Here is a 20,835-nt window from a genome sequence, read left to right on the forward strand (position 1 = left end):
GAGCGGTCCTTGTGCGGCCGGGAGCGCGCCGCGGGCTCACAGAGCCGGCCGGCCTGGGAAAGCCCTTGGAGCTCCTCCAGCCCGACCATGACCCTCCCCCTGACCGTTCCCAACTCCCCCAGATCCCTCAGCGCTGGGTCAACCCGACTCTTCAACCCCTCCAGGGATCCCGGGGACTCCCTCCTGCCCTGGGCAGCCCATTCCAACGCCCAACAGCCCCTTCTGCAAAGAAATCCTTCCTCAGAGCCAGCCTGACCCTGCCCTGGGCAGCTTGAGGCCATTCCCTCGGGGCCTGGCGCTGGCTCCTTGGCTCCAGAGACTCATCCTCCCTCTCTGCACCCTCCTGGCAGGGAGCTGCAGAGGGCCAGGAGGTCTCCCCTCAGCCTCCTCTTCTCCAGACTGAACCCCCCAGTTCCCCCAGCCGCTCCCCAGCAGACCTGTGCTCCAGACCCTGCACCAGCTCCGTTGCCCTTCTCTGGCCACGCTCGAGTCATTCAATGGCCTTTTTGGGGTGAGGGGCCCAAAACTGAAGCCCCTCACCGAGGTGCACGCCGTTCGTTGTGTGGGCGGTGCACTTCCACCAGGACTCTTTCTGAGCCCAGCCTTTCTGACGGCAGAGCTGAAGGTACAGGCACCAGGGAACAGTTCTTCCTATACCGATTCGAGCTGAAATACTACATTTTTTCATGTATTGCCAAATCAGTATTAAGATGCCTATTCCATTCACCTTTGTTGTTTGTACTGAAACAAAGACAGTAAACAGTAAACTTTTTTCCTGTTCAGCAGGAATTCTTTATTAGCAGCATCGGGGTCACCCTGGGGATTCTCCACCATAAGGGCTGCCAAGAATGAGCAAGGGACACCAGTTTACGCACACGCAAATTGTACATATTCATTAGATTTCCTGGAAAGGGGTGTATTACGGTACTGAGTTCCTAGAATTCATTTACATAGTCCGAGCATCTGTACTAAAAATAGGGTGATGGTCTTCAGTGGTCGGGGGAAGAAGTAAGCAGTCTTCTTCACAGTGTTTGTTAGTTGACCTTCTTTCCAGAGCATGTGCTGTGCAGTAAAGTCCAGGTGCCTCCTTCCTATATCAGCAGAATCATCCTCCCTATAACAGGGTCTCCGTGTCCCTGTGTTCAAGCCCCTCCTTTCTTAGTTTTCCCATTCTAGGAGTAGTCTGAGCATCCACTGAAGGCCTTGAGTCTGCTATCAGTGATTTACGTATGGAGCCTAACGAGTGTTTCAATCTTACCTAAACAGACAAAGGGACCTAAGGAAACAGTTGAGGAGTCAGGAGTTCTTGAAACAAAGGAAGCAAAACACAAGCAAATCTTTGAAACAAATGAAGCAAAGCACAAGCAAAGCTTTCATACATCACAGTTTAGTCTTCATAACTGTCAGAAATTCATTTGTTTGAGCCCTTTTATTCCCTTTCAGTACCTAACCCATTCTTGGCAAGATGGCACAAGAAGCAGGTCGATTAGAAGCTAACAAGCTCAGTCATACTGAATAATAAAAACAAGTATGTAATTATAAATACTTTTCCCAAATATATAAGGGACACAAACCCAAATGTTTCCACCATTTCCAGAAAAGTAGACAACACAAATGCATGAATACTAGAAATAAATATCACGGAATCATTCAGGTTGGAAAAGCCCCTTGGGATCGAGTCCAACCCTCAGCCCGACTCTACAAAGTTCTCCCCTACCCCACATCCCCCTACAGCTCATCCAAATGACCCTTAAATATGATGGTAATTTATGTGTAATTAATATATCCAAAATGACAGAAAACATTTTACATCATTAATGAATAAGCACAACATTTTTTTTAAAGTTCAGAAATAGTTTTTTAATTCTCCCTGTACTTTGGTTCATTGAAGGCCAAGCACTGGCTTGGTTTCTTGGTTTTATTTACTTCCCTAAGAATATCAAGCTGAGAGCTGGCTTCTTAGTGATGTTTTTGATACAAGTTCCTGCATCGTTTGTGGGTCTTGTAGGGTTTGTTCAGCTCCTACTGACCTAAAAAATCCTCAGGGAGAACTTAAAACACTTCACAAATTTAAAATAATTGTTTTGAGCTTATCCAGTCTTTTTCTGTCTCATGGTGTTTTGTGTGCTTGCCTAAGGTTCCAAAGTAGGCAACTTTGCCAGAACGTCTGGTCTCTTTATAGTTAGATTTCTTAGAAAGCAAAGTTTAACGCAGTTGTGTCATATGGTTACTGGCCTGACCTCCTCCTCTACTGAAATTGAATCTTTTTGGCTAGTTTCAGCCAAATCTGAGACAAGGGTCAAAGCTCCAAACTCCAAAATATGTTCCTTTAAGTTTTGTGAAGGCTATTAAAGGGGAAACTACCAAACTAATGCATACCTCTACCCTCCTGAGGGAAAGGAACCTTACTTTACCCATACTGCTTATCACAAACATACTCACTGACCAGTCACTGTAGATTCATTTTAATATTTCGTTAGAATAACGTTGGACTAGAAAACCTAATGAATCTTTTCAACCCTGCTGTCTTTGATTTCCTGTGATGCTCTACAGGGTTGATACACTAGTCTGAATCTATGAAAGAAAGGTAGGAAGGTTCTTAATCTGGATATCCTTCTCTAGTGGCAGTTCTCATGTGAAAGCCATATTGCAAATATGTAAGGAAATATAAATCCCCCCAAAAGGTTAAAGGAATGCATTTCTGCAAGTAGATTGTTTTGAAGACTTTCAGAAAGTTCTTCTACAAAACAAATTAAAAGGAGATTTTTTTCTTTTTACCATAAATCTGAGGCTTTCAGGTATTCTAACAGTTTAGAACGAAAGCAGGTTTTCCACTAATTCAGGTCAAAATATGTGAGCAAGTAATGTTCAAACAACTTTGGAAAATACTAGCACTATACTAGAATATGTAAATAAAAGTATCTTTCTTTCATAGGAGAGATGAAATAATCATTCTGTTCTACTTAGCATTGGTAAGGGCTTAACTGGAAAACTGTGCATGGTGTTCAAAAGACCAAAAGGAAAGATGTGTCAGCTGAGAAGCAACTAGAATGATCAGAACTTAAAAATGCGGACACTTTCAGACTACAACTAAAATAACTGTCTTTAGAGAAGACTTAAAGGAAACATGATAAAAGTGTAAATATTTGCTACAAAGACAAGAATTCTGTTATTTCTGATGTAGATAGTGCAAGTGTGCTGGAACTGCGGCAAGAGGAATTATGTGTACATAAGCACTAAACCAGATTAGTTTTAGTGAGCTCCACTTACTGGAAATGTCCCAGAAATTATTCTGGGTTTTGATCAGAAGAGGAACCATTCTGATCTGTGAGGTTCTAGCCTTTTGTTAGGCAATCTCCTTTTTCACTGTCTTTTGAGAGAACTGGGGGCATGTTCTGTCTTTCTTTTGCCAAGCTTCCATTGTCAAGAACCAATTCTGCTTCTAAAATAACTTCACAAACCAAAATGCTTTTATAACAGAAATGAATGAGTTAATAACAATATGGCCCTCCAATTGGGGCAATTCTTGAGAGCTGATAGATATAAATATTCTTGTTCCTTAGTTGTGTGTCAGTAACACAGGAAACAACTGTATGAAATCTTATCCTCACACACAAACTCGTGTTCATTTGTTTATAATTTTTCAAAGTACTGTGCAATAAAAAAAGTTGTAATGACAAGGGATCGCTTTCTCAAGCATTTGTGGGTTGTCAGTGAACTAGCACTGCTGCGTGGGACTAATTCTGTCTCCAGAACACACACAAGCTTCCTTGTTTTCAGTAAGAGGCTACATGTGAAATATTGCTAAAAACCTAACTGACAAGAGTTCATCTTCACTAACTATTAAGGCTTCTAATATTAGAGAAAAGAGTAACAAACCTACTCCCCAGAACTTGGAGATAACAGCTGTATTAGCATTCTTCTCTTTCTCCACTGCTGGAAAGACTGATGTGAATTATGGTTGATGTCAATCATTATGTACATTCTGCTCTCATGATTTCCAAATTTATTTAAAAGGGAGTTATGTCAAAACATAATAAACTAGGATTATTCCTTAGCATATGGAAACCTATAAATAATTTACTAAATTAAAATGGCAAATAGACTATTTTATAATTGTGGTTTGAAAACTGTTGTATATATTATTCATTAATTATATTTTTATGTATATGCTGTTAGTTCCATACATTTCCTCATTTTTCCTTCTTTGTACTATGCAAGTGCAGACCCTTAGCGATAACTGTCCATCTTGCCTGATCAGAATTTCACTGTGGGGTGGAGTTAGGATTGAACTCAAATTTTCATACAGAGAAAATCAGATTTCCCCTCTCCTATTACCGTCAGCTCTTTGAGGTGCAGATCCAAAAGCATACAGCCGATTCATTTATACTCCACTCTGGTGCTTAGTCACACTGGCATGCTTTCTAGTACATTTTTATTTCATTTTATTAACACTTAATCAGAATCAAAACCTCAGTTTATTTTCTTCTTTACCTCATCAATTTTTTTGTCAGAGGGCTGTTATCAGTTCTAAGATACTGGTCTTTGTTGCAGAAATGTTGCAGAATCACTAGGCTGTTTAGCATTTTAAAACATGAACTCCTGTTGCAGTGAATGGAGTTAATGGACAAAGCACTGATTGAGTTGTATTCATTTATTTTATGTATGATGCTTCAAAATGTATTAAGCAATGTAACAGTTGAAATGCTGGGGTTTCAGGTTGACATGTGGGTGATTCCCACAGCCCTTCCCAAAGGGGGGTGAGTTTGCCTTTAGGCTTCCCTCCAGGGTGGGGCTGCCTGGCAGGGAGAGCCATTGGGTAAAGGAGCCCCAGGGGTCCTGCATGAAGTAACCAAGGGTCAGGTGTCCCACTGAGGGGTAAAAGCTGGGACCCCTTGCAGGCAGGGGCAGTGTCTGTCTGTGAGGTAGATGCTCTGTGCAGAGTTCCCTGTTGGGGCAGGACCTCCTGCCTCCCTGGGACTGGGCTCCAGTCAGGTCTGGCTTTTGTAAACGCGGGCTGTGCAGAGATTCAGTGTGTGGCTTCCTTGGTCTTATGTGTTTGGCTTGTTGACTCGGTTGTCTCCTGTCCTTTCTATGGGAGACTGCATTTCACCATTTATTCACCATTTATTCCACCCATTGTTGGTCGTGTGGTGTTGTTGGGGTCAGTGGGATTGATGTTGATTATGTATAACCTGACTTGTTTGTACCCCCAGTGCTCACCCATGTACTGACCCTTTTGTATCAAATACAATTTGGTTATTGGTTCATCTTTATGCTGGCTGTGTCCTTTATGCTAGGCCTGATAACTGGCAAAACAGCTGTGTAAAAGCAAGTAGAGAACATGGAATAATCAAGTGTAATCCTCATACACAGCTCCTCAGAAGGGCACATTCCTGTGAAAGAATTGAAAGGATGTGTGCTATATGTTCAGAAATGCAGCAAGATCATTATGAAGTCTTCTTGCCATTTGGTTCTCAACAAAAGGATCTTCCTGTAGAATTCTCTAATACAAAAACCTTTCCAAAATTTTATAAGCTATGACTTGCAGTAAAAAAACAGACAACACATAGATTCACTTTTAACTGAGCCAGTATACTGCTTTGCTAAAAGTCCCTGTGCCAGGTACAGGGCCAATGAAAATCCACAGATTTTTGGGGATGTTTTCTGTGACAAAGAGGACTGTTTGTTAAGGAAGCACTTATTAGCATGAGAGTGATTGAGCACTGGAACAGGTTGCCCAGGGAGGCTGTTGAGATAATCAGGACTGAAATGGACATGGTCCCAGGCAACCAGCTCTAGGTGACCCTGCTCGAGCAGGAGGGTTGGGCAAGATGACCTCTACAGGTTCCTTCCAGCTTCAACCATTCTGATTATTGAATCCATAGCCATAAAAGCTATGCCAGAATAATGTGGTGGCATAATACGGTGGAAAAGATGCTGCTCAGCATCTACAACAAAATTATTTCAATTCTGACAAAGATTGTACAAACAAATCACTCCCATACCTCATCACCTATGAAGAAAACTGTCATCTGACCATGACCAGAGGTCCCTTCAACCACAATTGTTTTCATTAAACATAAAAATATATGAATTTAAAGAAAATAGCATTACCTGCAAATCATCCTTTCTCCTTTACCTGTTATGTGTCTTTCTGTTCAGAAGTTAGCAGATTTATTGAGAACTCCCTTTGTTAATGTTGCAGTTTTGTTTACCCCAAAGATTCCTGAACTCTGGTATGCTAGGTTATTCCAGAAAATGTTCTGACCTGGTAGAGAAGCAGGCAGTCCTGTGGCTGAGGCTGTACCTGCTGTTATGGCCACTGTCAGTGCTCATTCAGAAAACATTTTTGAACTGTGATCAAAAAGACTCCGTCACCTCTTACCTTGCAGCTACAGCTTTAAAACACAATATACATACCCATCTGGGATTGTTAACAGTTTTGACTGCTGGAACCCCTCTCTTCTTTCATTCCATTTCTTAGGAGAGAGTATGTGGGACCTGATTATGTTCCTCAGCATTATAGGGAAGAATGGACTCGCCTCAAGGAGGGGCACAGGGACTATTTCTCCAAGTTTTCATCTCAGCCAAACTAAGACATTAACGTTGCCAGTAACACACCGAGCGTGAGTCAGGCAGAGGAAGACCGTGAAGCTAAACTAAAAACTGGGGATCATTTTAGCTGAGTTCTGATCTTCAAGCCGTTGGAAAACTTGTATATTAGTAGCAGAAAGCGTGCTTCTCCCACATATAATACAGTTTTAAATATTTTAACAGTGAACAAAATACCACATTGGAGAGACAGATCAACTGGTTTGTGCTCCTCACCCCGCCCCAGAAGGGATGCATTTTGGTAAGATTTGGGCCCTTTCTGCCTGAAACCAGAGTGTAGACACTACTAGTAGCATTTCATCCCTCCACCTGAATGGTTTGGGACACGAGAATAACGCTGGGGAGGCAGCTTGCTAACAAGTGCAGCAATGCCTGGGAAAGTGTTGCTAAAAGTGCAACTGCTCACAGCTCCTTCTGTGGATGTTCAGATAATAAATGCAGGAACTGAGCTGGCCTGGTTTTAGATTTCTTCTGTTTTCTTGTGTTCCCTGAAGTGTGACACTTTAAAAGCACAGTCTCGTAAGGCTGAGGAGAGGACGGAGTCAGCCCAAGCCTCTGACAGCAGAGCTCTGACTTCTCCTGGTGGGGATGTAGCTCTGCCTAGAGCATTGTCACCTGTTTCACTTCGGGGAAGTTCTCTCTTCTACTGCTTTTGCAGAAGAGGGCTTCAGCCTGTAACCTCTAGAGACTGCAGTGGGGCACAAAACTCAGGAGAGTATTTAACAATTTGTTAAATCTCTAGGGGAAAAAACCCCCACCATTTGGCGATCACTGAGGTGTTTATTTTCAAAAATTTTTACAAGTGTTTTTGACCTTTCAGTGTAGAATCTGCAAATCATTTTAAATGGTTGGGAGTACTTGTTTTCTAGTTTGGGATTAATAAATGATAGCTTGCTTTGATGCCTGTAGCTGATGCCTGCAAGCAGTTGGTGCTAATTGCTGTAAGGGGCCCCAGACAAGAATGCACCCAAGGACAGAATTTTTGCCACTGTGATGGGCACATCCTGGGGAGGGCAGAGAAACCATTAGACATCTGTGGGAGCCAAAAATGAGAAAGCTGAGAGAAACTTTACAAAGTCATAAGCCAAGATGAGGCCATATATGGAAAAAACCTGAGTTCATGGAAAGGACACTAAGATACACCTCTTCAACCACCACTAGGGACCATCACAGAGCACTGAAACCCCCATGGACGCCCCTCAGAGACCCTTCCCTAAATTGTAGTAGGCTTGCGCAATGCGTTAACATATGCATTAGATCCTCTCGAAATAGGTGTATACTTCTCAGAAATTACATGAATATTAATTCATTTTAGTGTATATAATAAGTGTGCTTTCGTCTTTCAGCATGTGTGTTAGGTGGAGTGATCCCCTGTGCGTCCAGCACTGCACTACAGACTGCCTGCCTTCTAAAACTTCAAACTAAGTCTCAGGGGGTTCTTTTGAGACTGAATTTACAGTAATAGCCTCTTCTTACTCACTATCCCCTTTGTAACCACTTATCAGCTGAAGGCTATAAGCTTTTTTTTTTTTTTTTCGTTTTTACATTTGAGACTCAATGCTGGAGGAACCCAGAGGCGTGATGACAGGAAGGGACCCCTGTAATTTTTTTCTTGGGGTAACCTGGATTCACAGAACAGTAAAGGCTGATAGATAATACTTACAGGCTATATTCAGTGAACGCATAAGACAAAGGTGATCAGATTGGCCTGTTGAATCTGGTCAACAGGTACAAATGGCCCCACCATGACTGGGAACAAACCTTGGAAGAGCATTTTAGGTACAGGACTGGGCTTTTGGTTGTTACTCTGGTTTTGTGATTGTAGGTGAATGTGTGTGTGTGTGCAGCTACAAATGTACAGACATGAATTACACATCATAAATGTGTTTATAATCACAAACACCTCACCTTCATCAGAAGTTTATAACTTGTTACTTTTATGCTAGTCTTCGTGGCACATTTTTGACCTTCAGAACTCTTAGTACCACTTGAGCATCCTGCACTTACAAACTGTGGTTTTGTTAGTTATTGGAATGCAGGCAATTGTGTATGGTCAGGTGAAAGGAGATGTTACTTCTGTGTTTCCAGTGTTCTGAGTCTTTAAAGGTAGATGAGCCTGCCTCCTTCAGCAGGATGGCTTGTCACTCTGGCTTTCCAGTGATACTTCAGATTGAAGGGAGTCCTCTCCTGACACCAACTTCAGCTCTGCACAGGTGGCCGCAACATCAGTTACAACTAACCGTTTCCCACTAATTTTTTACTTCCCTCTTTAAGAGAGCTCAGTAGCTGAAGATCACTGTTCTTTCCTCTTCTTATTCCCTATGAATTGCAGAAAAGAATCAAGGATGTGGCTTTTTTAAAAAAAAATTTTAGTTTTATGTACTCACTCTCCGTACCTCTGAGCATCTGCACCTTACACTCGGTATCAACCAGCTCCAGTTCTGAGACTCTTCCACCATCCTGAATAGCAGCAACAACTGCCAAGCCCACAGGAGTGTTTACTGTTATCCTGCACAGATCCACTCCCCTGGGGGTATTTACTACCCCAGTCATCATTCCCCTCCATTAAAACAGCAACAGAGAGCAGGTTTTATCCTTCTTAGTGACAGTCTTTGGAGAATATAACCCAAAATACTACACACGCATTACTGCTGCAAGCATAGATTTGCTCAGGGGACACCCAGCAACTGAAGTTACTCTCTTCAAAGGGGACTTGCAAAGCCTTTTGAATTTCAGCAACTGCCTCAGTGTGAGGAATTTTACAGACCTCCCACAATTCAGATAGGCTCATCATACTTATTTTCTTGTGCCAGTTTGCCAGCAGACAGTAGCAATACATCCTGTTGCCCACAGCAACTCACAAAAATTTGGGTTTTATGAGAAATGACACTGCAAATGCCACGTGGGATGGCAGGTTACAGACTGAACTGCACCTGCTCTAGGGCTTTTGCTTATTCACTGCTGCTTGTACCACAGGAGAACACAACACTTTTAACAACAAAACTGTAAAAAAAAAAAAAAAAAAAGCACGCAACAATTTTAGGAAATGCTACTGGCAAATACTGGTCACCTGCCCAGGAGGGACTCCAATGCAAGAGCTGCTCAGTTTCTCTGTTACGGAGAGAAGCCAGCTTCAATGTTTTCAAGGCCAAGACACCTGCAAGTTTGACAAGCCAACTAAAACACAAGACTACAGGCCAAAACCCTGTTTTTAAAGAAGGGGAACCAACTCAGAAAAAACTAAGCACCCCAAAGGGAAAAACAAACTGCAAAAACCCTCTTATGCTTCTTGTGTTACCATGAAGCAAGTTGGCTGGTTCCCTGCACTTGATACCCTTAGCTCTTAAGACCTCTGAGGGTACCAGGACAACCTTTTAATTGGAACACTCATCAATTTATCACCATCAGGTATCTCTGCCAATAACCTGACAATGTGTCATAGCTGTCTGCTTCTACATAGGTAATGATTTGATCTTTAGGTACGGCATTTGCTATGCTGAGTGTTAGGACTGCAGCCCGAGCCTCCAGCTGTGCCTGCTCTCCCTGCCTGCCCTTAGCAGAGGCTGGGCACCTCTGGAGAGGAGCTTTCCCTGGTGGGGGCAGGTTCCGCCAAGGGCCCTGCCCATTGCCTCCCGGGGCTGTGCTGGAAAAGCCCCTCGGGCAAGGAAAAGCCCATCGGGCAGACGCGCCGCCACCTGCCCCTCTCCTTCAGGGTGGGACCTGCTGTCGGTGGCAGATCCACACACACTCCCAACCCAGCAGGACTGATGGGCCATGCTGAGCCTGCAGAAAGTTTAAGGTAAAACCATAATGCTTTTGTAAAGTTGAGCGCATCTTTGGAAAAAAGCTTGCTTCCTAGCTGCCTTGGTGTCTTGTTGTGTCAGAGTCTTCCTCTGAGATCAGCACATACATCGTTTCGGTACTTTTGGGGGCTGTCGGTCTGTCTGTAGCGCCTTTGTGGAAGGAAAATAGATTTTTCTCTTGCAAGATACTTCGAAGAAACACAAACGGAACGTTTGTCCCAAAGTTTCAACAAACTAACAAAAGCAGCGTTTGCCGTTCAGACACGAAGGTACTTTTAGCAGGACGGAGTTGTCTACTCTAATGTGCAGGTTTAAGCCCTGCCGGGATCGGAGAGCACGTTGCCGTTGCCCCTCCCCCACCCACGCCAGTCAGGCTGGAAGTCAGACACAGACCCCAGCTAAAATAACAAGAAATTTAATACAACAGAGTGATAGAACAATCTGAACAACAACAGTAGCAATGGTAACAACAATAAACAGCAATAACAGTGAACGAGACAAACGATATACAGAGAAATACCGCTAGCTGGTCTACGGAAAGCAAAATTCCCTCCCGTACCAACCAAAGAGCAAGGAAAAGGTTCCACCCCTGGACCTGACGTCAGCATGGTATGAATAACCCGGCTGGAGATCCCTTCCCCCTCTCTGTCTGCTGGGGAAAACTTGACTCTTACCTAGCTGAACCAGTGTTATAAATTGAGACCACAATGGATCATAATCCAATTGAAATTTTATTAATTATAGCAAGTAGAATATGAGCAAAGACAGCGCTGGACGGCAGGGGAGTCTGCGCTCTGCCAACTGCCGTACTGAGCAGTTCAAACAGTCCCTTTTTCTACATCTTTACTTCCGTGTTCATGTAGTAGGGGAGGTACTCTGCAGGCTTCAGTTGTTGTTAGGGGGTCGTTTTCTGACCCCTCACTCATATGTCCTTATATGGGGTTGTTTGTCCTGTTTCTGTCGGTTCCTGGAAATCTGGCGGTTATCTTGCACGAGCGGTATCTGGTTTAGTTTGTGTAAGCGATTGCAGTTATCTTATCTGACACAAGCGGTGTCTGGTAGCTGTTTGCATAAGCGATTTCATATCTTTTGTTGCCTAAGCTTTACATTGAGCTTAACATAAATCTTAATAAACAATACCCTAGTCCATAGTTTCTCACAACCAGGACACCTAATCAAATACCTTCGTGCTATGGAAATTTTAAAAAGACTGGGGTTTTTTGTTGAATGCTTGCATGACAGTACTTGTGCTAACATTCCATAGTCTTTGAAAAATCAGATGCTTCTGTAAGAAGTTGTGGTGGTAAAACCAAAAAAGAAAAAAAAAATGTTTTCAAGCGAACTTATTGGGAGTTTTGATTAAACCTCTGGTCATGCCCTTTTTATCTGCAGAATTTCATCGTGGCTTTTGACACTTTATGATCCTCACAACACCACTGTGATCCTAGAATAGGAAAACTGTTGTTTGTATGCTGCTTCTTGTGCTTTTCTCTCAGGCTGATACCATCTATTAGGTGTGAGGAAAACACCGGCCTTTACTTTTTCCAAGTTTAGATGTGTCATTAGCCATTTTTTTTTAAAAAAAAAATCTGTTCTTGATGCGTGCTTTGGTGTTGCAAGGCTGGCTGTATATGCCTACAGATGGGATGGAAGGTTTTGAATGGAGAGGTGATCCCTTTCTTTAAATCACTTACAACTTTAAGGAGAAAATTCACAGAAAAAGCACAGAAGAATTTCCTCGAGTGCAATTCTAACGTTAAATGGAAATTAAGACTAATCAAGCTTATCTTGATTGCTTCAATCATGTAAACTGTTGAAGAGAAAAGACAGTGGGTGCCTGAGAAACAAGGGCTGTTAGTGATGGTTGAAGCGAGATGGTCAGATCGTTAGTTCCTATAGTGACTAGAGCTCAAATAGAGATACTTTTTTTTTTTTTTTTTTTTTTTTCCCTGCAGAAGGGACTGTTCTGAAGTGCTATGAGAGCAATAGTTCAGTACCGTTTCTGCTCTTTTGCTGGAGTTTATGAATTCTGATTTCTGGCATTATCTTTCTGAAGGTACTTAAGAGTGTCGATGGACAGAACTGAGGAGACAGATTGGGCTGGCTGCTCTGTGAGTAATACATTATCCTAGAAAACAAGGTTCTTCTGGTTTTTGCCAGCTATTTACCTAAAATTCTCTCTAAGATGTGATTGTTCCATTCTACCTACATCGTTTCTGCAGTATTATGTGTAGCCGTGATTAAAACCTATTATGTTTCCGAATGTGTAGAATTTGGGAGTTTGTTTCAAGGTAATGCTTTCCTCTGCTGGGTGTATTCGATTAACTTTAAAACAGTTCTGTGTAGTGCCTGGGTTATAAAAATGCCCAATAACCAATGAAACATTGTTAGTTGGGGCTCTTTTTGGTATGCATATTTGTTATCCAGAGAGCATATTGAAAAAGTGAAACCTGTGTTCTTAGAGTCGTACAGGGTGAGTGTTCGGGTTTGTTTGCTTGGTTTTATAAATTGCTGGCATGTTCTAAAGGAATAAATATTCTCTGTAATATGAATGAAGTGATACCTGAGTAGTTTGAGTCTGTTAGAGGGTATCAGTGATTTTTATGGAGATGTGCTTTATAAATACATAGGCTGTGTGTTTTCATATGTTCTAGTCTGTGCATCTTGTATTTTAATCTTGTCTGTAGAGTTTATGGCAGGGTGATGTGTTTTAGAAAACACTTATGGGAGAGCATGTGTTTGATAAACTTCTCAAATTCATCAGTCTTAAATACATTCCTGGCTAAAAGAAGTTGTTTATGTACTGCTATAGATTTTGCTGTCGTTCTTTCTTACCCCTTTTCAGCTGTTGCCCCTGTATGCCTCAGGGTATATTTGCTTGTAAAATGCCTGTCCCTTTTCAACAGAAGGTGGCAATATTGTCCTATTGTCACCGAAATCCGGGATAAAAGTAACTTATCGACACCAATTTGATGCAGATAAGCAGACATTCCTTTATTGACGGCCGGACGTGTAGGGAGTGCTCTCACCAACACGTGCCAGGTACCAGAATCATACACCTCATATAGAACTTACTCATACATATTCATTAAGTCTTCATACATAAGCATACAACTTCCAAGAAATCATTAACATATTCTCCTCCTATTTCCGATTCTGCACAGCAGAGGTTAGAAATGTCTAGAAATGGGTGTGGGGTGTAATGTGAGTAGCTGGTCCATGAGTCGGTGGTCGCGATCTCCCCCTGCCGGAATTACCTTTTGCTTAAGGACACAGTTTTCTTGGCAGGTCCCTGCAAGCTGTTACGGTTACTGCCCTCAGTTCCCATTAATCCTGGACCTTGACAACTACTTGCATTCTTCTAGTCCTATGTATCTATTATAAATCAGTTTACAAATCACCTCATGTTTTGTTACCTAGGTTCTAACCGTTCCTACTAAACACTTATGACCAGTTCCTTCAGCCTTGGTACAGGGCTGTACAGGGGATTTTAGAGTAGCAGTCAGTTGCTAGATTGAAAATACAATAAATGTAAAATTATTTTTACTAAAATATCCCTTAATTCTATATTTATATTAAAATCAAACACAATTTAATTTCAGTTGATAATAAAATCAGTAACAATTCCCCCCTTTGAAAGTGTTGAAAATCATTTCAATACTTTCACACTTTTATTCATTTTAATCTTTGAAGCCAAAGTTTGTCTTGCCAGATGATGGTGGTGGAGGGCTGTAGTCAGGTGGCATAGTGGGTACTTCTCTCATAATTCTACGATATATTGCAAGCCTATTAGTAAACTGTCTTTTAAGACAGGCATACACCAACATAATAATCAGAAGGACAATTAATAGCAAAAATAGAATTTTGATTAAGGATTTCAGCCAAGAGCTCAAATTCCATCCTAATCCACTAAAAATTTTTTCTAGCCAATCTTTTGACATATCTTCTCAAATTGTTTCTGTTTCTTTTCCGATTTTGTCTAACAGATCTAAATCATGTTCTACATCCTGTGTAACATTCGGGATATGAATGCAGCAATGATCCAATCTATCTTTGAGATATCCACATACTCCATGCTCTTTTAACAGAAGCATGTCTAATGCCATCCTGTTTTGAAGTGTCATTCGGGAAGTTGCCTGTAACTGTATGTTTAATTCTTGAAATCCTTTTCTTGTAACATTGGCCAATTTTTCTACTTGTCCTGTTAAGTGATAAAGCCATTCTCTATTCCTATAGGACGCTATTGGGTTCAAAAGAAACTCTAAAGCCCAGCCAATTTTTACTCCTGTTGATGGTTCATTCCAGGTGTCATCATCTATTTCAGACCTTTTGATTCGTTGTAATTTTAAATTTTCCAGGGATCCCTTGAATGGTGATTTCTTCCAAATTAGACACAATGTTGGCAGGCCTAAAGTAATTTGTTTCACCTTACCATCTACTGGTAAGTGGGTTGTCCAGGTGCCATCACTTAATGCCCAAACTAAATGTCCTGGACTCTGAATGGTAGATTTCTTACAACTAAAAAAGTATCCTCTTCTGGGTGTAAAGATGCTAGTCATGGTGAGGTTATTATAAAAACCTCGACAATAACAACCAAACTTCAAAGCAGCTGCTAATTGAGGAATTCTTTGAATTATTAAGTCTTCATTGCTGCAATCATATACTTTTTCACATTTCCACCATGGCACTACATGCTCCTTTTCTAGTCGGGTAGTGCCCTTATCTACTATTGAGGGAATGTTTGCAAACATGCCTTTAATCCAGGTACCATCCCAAGTAAAACACCAAGGAGTTCTGGCCATGTACTGAAATCGTGAGAATATGGACACAGACCATACAGACAGAGTCCCACTGTGCTTTGTTACACTGCCATTCCATAGATGCTCCTGCTCACATTTTTTAAAATTTGTTCATCATATGAACACCATCCTAGATTAGGGTTTGGGCCTCCTGGAAGGAGAACTCGAGCCAAAGCACTAGGTTGAGACCCTGTTACAAAGTAATAATTTAGTAGTTTTTCACAGCCTGATTTTTTTCCCGGTGATTTCCATTACTTCCTAATAAATTTCACTTGTTTGTACCATTGAATCACTGGCTTTTGTTTGCAATAAGTGGTCTCGTTTTTGTGTTCTAGATAGGTCAAATTCATAGTCAAGATTCCCCAAGGAATAGATTCACCTACTGCTCTTGGAATTGGTAAACAAGCTGTGATCTGGGTGACATTTTGTAAGTTGTTGAATCCCTTAATCAATCCTAACATCAAATTTTCCTCAGGCATTTCTTTGGGAATTTGGATTAATTGTTCTGTATCTGATTGCCTTCTGTTCCTTGCCACCAGATCAACCCGTGATTCCACCAGCGTCACCTTCCAAGCCAATATAAGGAGAACAATCACAAACTGATATGAAATATTAAACATGTTTCAAAGTCTTTGGGTCACGGCTTATGATTTTCCCTGTAGGTAGGTGCTTTCTTCACTCGAGTATAGTGTATCCAAGCATCCAATTCTGCAATCTTGATAGCCGTAAAGGTTGTTAATATTATCTGGAAAGGTCCTTTCCAATGCTCCTGTAAAGGTTCAGAAGTCCACGTTTTCACATAGACATAATCTCCTGGTTGAAAGTCATGCACTGGAGTTTCCAAGGATAATGGTCTATTCCACACCACTGCACTCCAAATCGCAGTCAGTGTTTTTCCTAAAGAAAGCAAATAGTTAGACACATCCTGTTTTCCTTTTACATGCATGTTTGGATTTGGTTCTGGGGACTCATAAGGTTTTCCATACAGCAACTCATAAGGACTGACTGAGGTTCCACTCTTTGGTTGTACTCTGATTCTTAATAATGCCGATGGAAGTGCTTGAGGCCACTTTAAATTGGTCTCCTGACAGATCTTATTTGTCTTTTTAAAGTTTGGTTCATTCTTTCTACTTTTCCACTGGATTGTGGCCTCCATGGAGTGTGCAAATCCCAAGTGATGCCTAAAACTTTACTAACGTTTTGGACTATTTCTGCAACAAAGTGTGGACCTCTGTCAGATGAAATTCCAATAGGAACTCCAAATCTTGCAGTTATTTCTCATATTAAGCACTTTACTACTTCATTGGCTTGTGTGGTGTGACAGGGAAAAGCTTCTGGCCATCCTGTAAAAGTATCAAACCCCACCAGAATGTATCGGTACCCATTTTGTCTAGTAATTCTGAAAATTCTACTTGCCAATAATCTCCAGGCTCTGTACCAGATTTTAATCTACCCATTTGAACTCTTTTCTTGGTTACTGGATCAGGTTTTTTCAAACATACTTCACATTTTGCAGTTATTAATTTAGCCATGTCTATCATCTTGACAGATATACCTTGTTTTTGTAAAGAAGTTACTAAAGCTTCTGCTCCCCAATGACATCCTTGATGTTTAGTTTGTATTATTTCTCTCATTAATAAAGGTGGAACTACTACTCGTCCATGAGGAGTTATCCACCATCCCACTAAATTTTTCTTAGCATTCAAAAATTGACCTAATCTTTCATCTTCTACTGAATATTTTGGCCTTTCCCTCAGAAGAGTTACTGTTTTGGAGGGAATTAATTCCATTTGGAATGCTTGTTCCTTTTCTATTTTCCTTGCTGTTCGGTCAGCCAAATTGTTTCCAATAATTTCTTTTGTATTTCCAATTTGGTGTGCTTTACAGTTCATGATTGCTACTTGATCTGTTTTTTGAACTGCCTGTAATAATTGTAGAATTTCATTTTGATGTTTAATATTTGATCCCTGAGAGGATAATAAACCCTTTTCTTTCCACAAAGCTCCATGAACATGTACCACCCCAAAAGCATACTTTGAGTCTGTCCAAATACTTACTTTCTTCTTTTCACTTAGTTCTAAGGCTCAAATCAAAGCAATGAGTTCTGCTTTCTGAGCTGATGTGGTACTCGTCAGTGCCTTTGCTTCTATAACTGTGGTGTCTGTTGTTACCGCATATCCAGCATATCAAACTCCTTGCTCCATAAAGCTGCTACCATCTGTATACAATTCCCAGTCTGGTTGCTCCAATGCTACATCCTTCAAATCTTCTCGACTGGAATAAACATACTCGATACTAGCCAAGCAGTCTTGCTCCAGTTGCTCTTCTTCCTGTGTGGAACTTAAAAACACTGCAGGATTTACCAGGTTAGTTGTTTTTAGAATCACGTCATCTTGTTCAGCCAGTACTACCTGGTACTTCATCATTCAGCTCAGAGATACCCAATGTCCCCCCTTTTGTTCTAAAACAGTTATCACCATCTGTGGGACATAGACTGTTATTGTGCTTCCTAAAGTCAATTTTTGAGCTTCCTGTATGAGCATCACTGTTGCAGCCACAGCTGGAAGGCAGTTTGGCCACCCTTTACTCACTGTGTCCAGCTGTTTAGAGAAGTATCTGACAGGTCGTTTCCAGCTTCCCATCTTCTGAGTCAGCACACCTAGTGCCAGGTTGTCTTTCGTGAACTAACAGCTGAAAGTCTTTGGTTATGTCCGGAAGTCCTAAGGCAGGTGCAGACATTAAAGCATTTCAATTCTGTGACAGCCTGTTGTTGGCTTTGGGCCCCATGTAAAAGGAGAGTTCTTTTGGGCCTCATATAGCAGTTTAACTGTTAGACCATAATTCTTGATCCAGAGGCGGCACCACCCTGTAATTCCTAAGAATGCTCTGAGTTCATGAATATTTTTCGGCTCATATGGCTTCTCAGTGTTCTGTTCCTAATTGCCGTTGCCCTTTTGAAATCTCAAAGTCCAAATATATCACAGTCTGACATGCTATTTGGGTGCTTTTTTGTGTGTTTTTTGTTTGTTTTTTTTTTTAATGTGTGTGTGTGTGTGTGTTTTGTTTGTTTGTTTTTCCCCTTGCTACCTTGTACCCATTCAGTGCCAGAAATTTAAAAAGATCTATTGTTACCTGTATGTAGGTAAATCTTCTGTGGCAATTAGTATGTCATCCACATACTGTAAAAGTAAATGTCCAGGCCTTGGTTGGTTCTGCTTCCAAATTTCAAGTTCTTTTGCCAGCTGGTTTCCAAAAATTGTCGGGCTATTTTTAAATCCTTGGGGTAGTCTTGTCCATGTTAGCTGCATCTTTTGTCCTGTCTGTGGATTTTCCCACTCAAAAGCAAACAATTTTCTGCTTTCCTTCTCCAAAGGTATACAAAAGAAAGCATCTTTTAAATCAAGCACTGTAAACCACTGATAATTTTCTTTTAACGCTGTCAACAATGTATAAGGATTTGCCACCACAGGATATATGTCCTTGACTATTTGATTCACCGCTCTCAAATCTTGCACTAACCTGTATTCACCCAAGGGTTTTCTGACTGGTAAAATAGGAGTATTATATTCAGATTCACATTCCTCTAAAATTTTGTACTTCAGAAATGTATCAATTAGTTTCTTCAATTCCTGTCTAACTTCTGGTTTAATTGGATATTGTTTAATTTTTACTGTCCCCACACCTTCCTTTAAATCTATTTTTACAGGCTCTGCCAATTTTGATTTGCCAGGAATGTCTGTCTCACATACTGTAGGAATCACTGCAGAATCCACCTCTGGTGGAATTTCTTGTTCTTTCACTTTTTCTTGTGTCATCAGGATTTCTCCTGTTTTCAACTCAGGTATTTTCAAGAAGAGTTCCCCCTTCTCAAAAACAATTTGTGTGTTTAGTTTAGATAACAAATCTCTTCCTAACAAGGGTATTGGACATTCTGATACATACAAAAATTCATGTGTAATTGTTTTGTTTCCAAATTTTAAATCCAGAGGTTGCAGGAATGGCCTATTTTCCTCATTCCCTGTTGCTCCTATTATGTTTGCTGGTTTTATTCCAATTTTTCCTTTACAAGTATTCAATACTGAAAATGTCGCTCCTGTATCTACCAAAAATTTAACTTCCTTTTCTCCCAGCTTAATTACAACCAGAGGCTCAGCTGGGTTCCCCTCCGGTCCCCTTCAATCATCTAAAACCATCAATTTGGCTATTTCTTGCTGAGCATTTCTATTTCTAGGACAATCCTTCTTCCAATGTCCTTCTTATTTACAATAAGTGCACTGATTTACTCCTAAGGGGGTATTAAAATTTTGACTACCATAGTTCATAAATCCTCCCCTTCCAACTATTCCTCGTACTCTTCCTCTGCCTCTTCCTCTGCCTGCTGTCCCTGTCATTGCAGCCAACGATCTGTTTTCTCTGCTCTTCCTTTCCTCCTTTTCCCTGTTGTTATATACTTTCCATTCTGCTTCTAACATTTTATTCAGACTTCTCGAATCCTCTCCTTCAAGTTTATAGAGTTTCTTTCTTATATCTTGTGCCGACAGTCCCATAAAAATCAAAGCCAATTGTATCTGAGCCGCCTCTGTTTCTACTCTGAAATCAGTGTATTTTCTGGCAGCTTCTTTCAGCCTCTCCAGAAACGCTGAGGGAGATTCATTCTTATCTTGTCTCACCTCATATAACTTAGACCAATTCAGCGATTTAGGCATGGCATGTCTAACTCCATATAAAATCCATTTCTGATACCGATTCAATCTTTCTCTGTGTTCCACATTATTTGGATCCCATTGCAGATCCCCAGATGGAAAATTCTGCTCTATTGTTCCACCGGTTGTTTCACTTAATACAGCCACTTCTGCTTGTGCTTTGCCAGCTTTTAGTACCATCTGCTTTTCTGTATCATCCAACAAATTATCTAGAATTACCTGTAAATCACTCCAATCTGGATTCTGTGTTCTGATTATAGTATCTACTACTCTGCTTACTCTCTCAGGATCCTCTCTGTACACTCCTGCTGCCTGCTTCCAAGCCATCAAATCCGTCACGGAAAAAGGCACTTTCACATACACCGGCCCATCATTGCCAACTCCTTGCCGCAAGGGAGCTATTGTTTGTACCTGCTGCCGAGTTCTGTGAGAAACAGGTATGAATTACAACCTCAGACGGCCCTTCCTCCACATCCTCTATTCCACTACTCTCAGGTTCCTCTACCTGCTCTCTATATTCTCGCCTTCGATGCCGTTCTCTCTGCAGAGGGGATATGTCTAATTCAGACCCTTCATCCTTTTCAACAGAAGTAATTCTTTTCTTTAAACAATGTTTTCCAAGCTCACATGTTGAACAACACTTTTTCACCATTCTACTGTCCGTAGTCATAGCCATCACTAGATTATCTCTACTGATTAATTTACATTCCTTTTGCCAATCCTTCCTTTGCCTTAAATAAAAGAATAAATCAACATATGGCACCTCACTCCATTTTCCTTCCCTTCTGCAAAACAGCATTAACTGAAAAATGGTATTAGAATTTAATGTCCCATTCATGGGCCATTTTTCCTGATCATCCAAAGTATACAGAGGCCACCAATGATTACAATATTTGATCATCTGACTCTTCCGCA

At 41.1% G+C, this 20,835-nt stretch overlaps 1 protein-coding gene across 1 annotated transcript; it reads right to left on the reverse strand.

Moving 5' to 3' along the window:
• Positions 1-19,473: 19,473 nt before the first annotated feature.
• On the reverse strand, positions 19,474-20,351 carry LOC113479710. Its single transcript, XM_026847967.1, has one exon. It carries the CDS (start codon positions 20,245-20,247, stop codon positions 19,474-19,476), a length of 774 nt encoding a protein of 257 aa, XP_026703768.1. The 5' UTR covers positions 20,248-20,351.
• Positions 20,352-20,835: the final 484 nt, after the last annotated feature.

Source organism: Athene cunicularia (assembly GCF_003259725.1).
Source record: "Athene cunicularia isolate RWA chromosome 4 unlocalized genomic scaffold, athCun1 chr4_part2, whole genome shotgun sequence".
Taxonomy (NCBI): domain Eukaryota; kingdom Metazoa; phylum Chordata; class Aves; order Strigiformes; family Strigidae; genus Athene; species Athene cunicularia.

Excerpts from the sequence above, each read along its gene's own strand:
- LOC113479710 (XM_026847967.1), bottom strand. The coding sequence starts at position 20,247 with ATGGCTTGGAAGCAGGCAGCAGGAGTGTACAGAGAGGATCCTGAGAGA.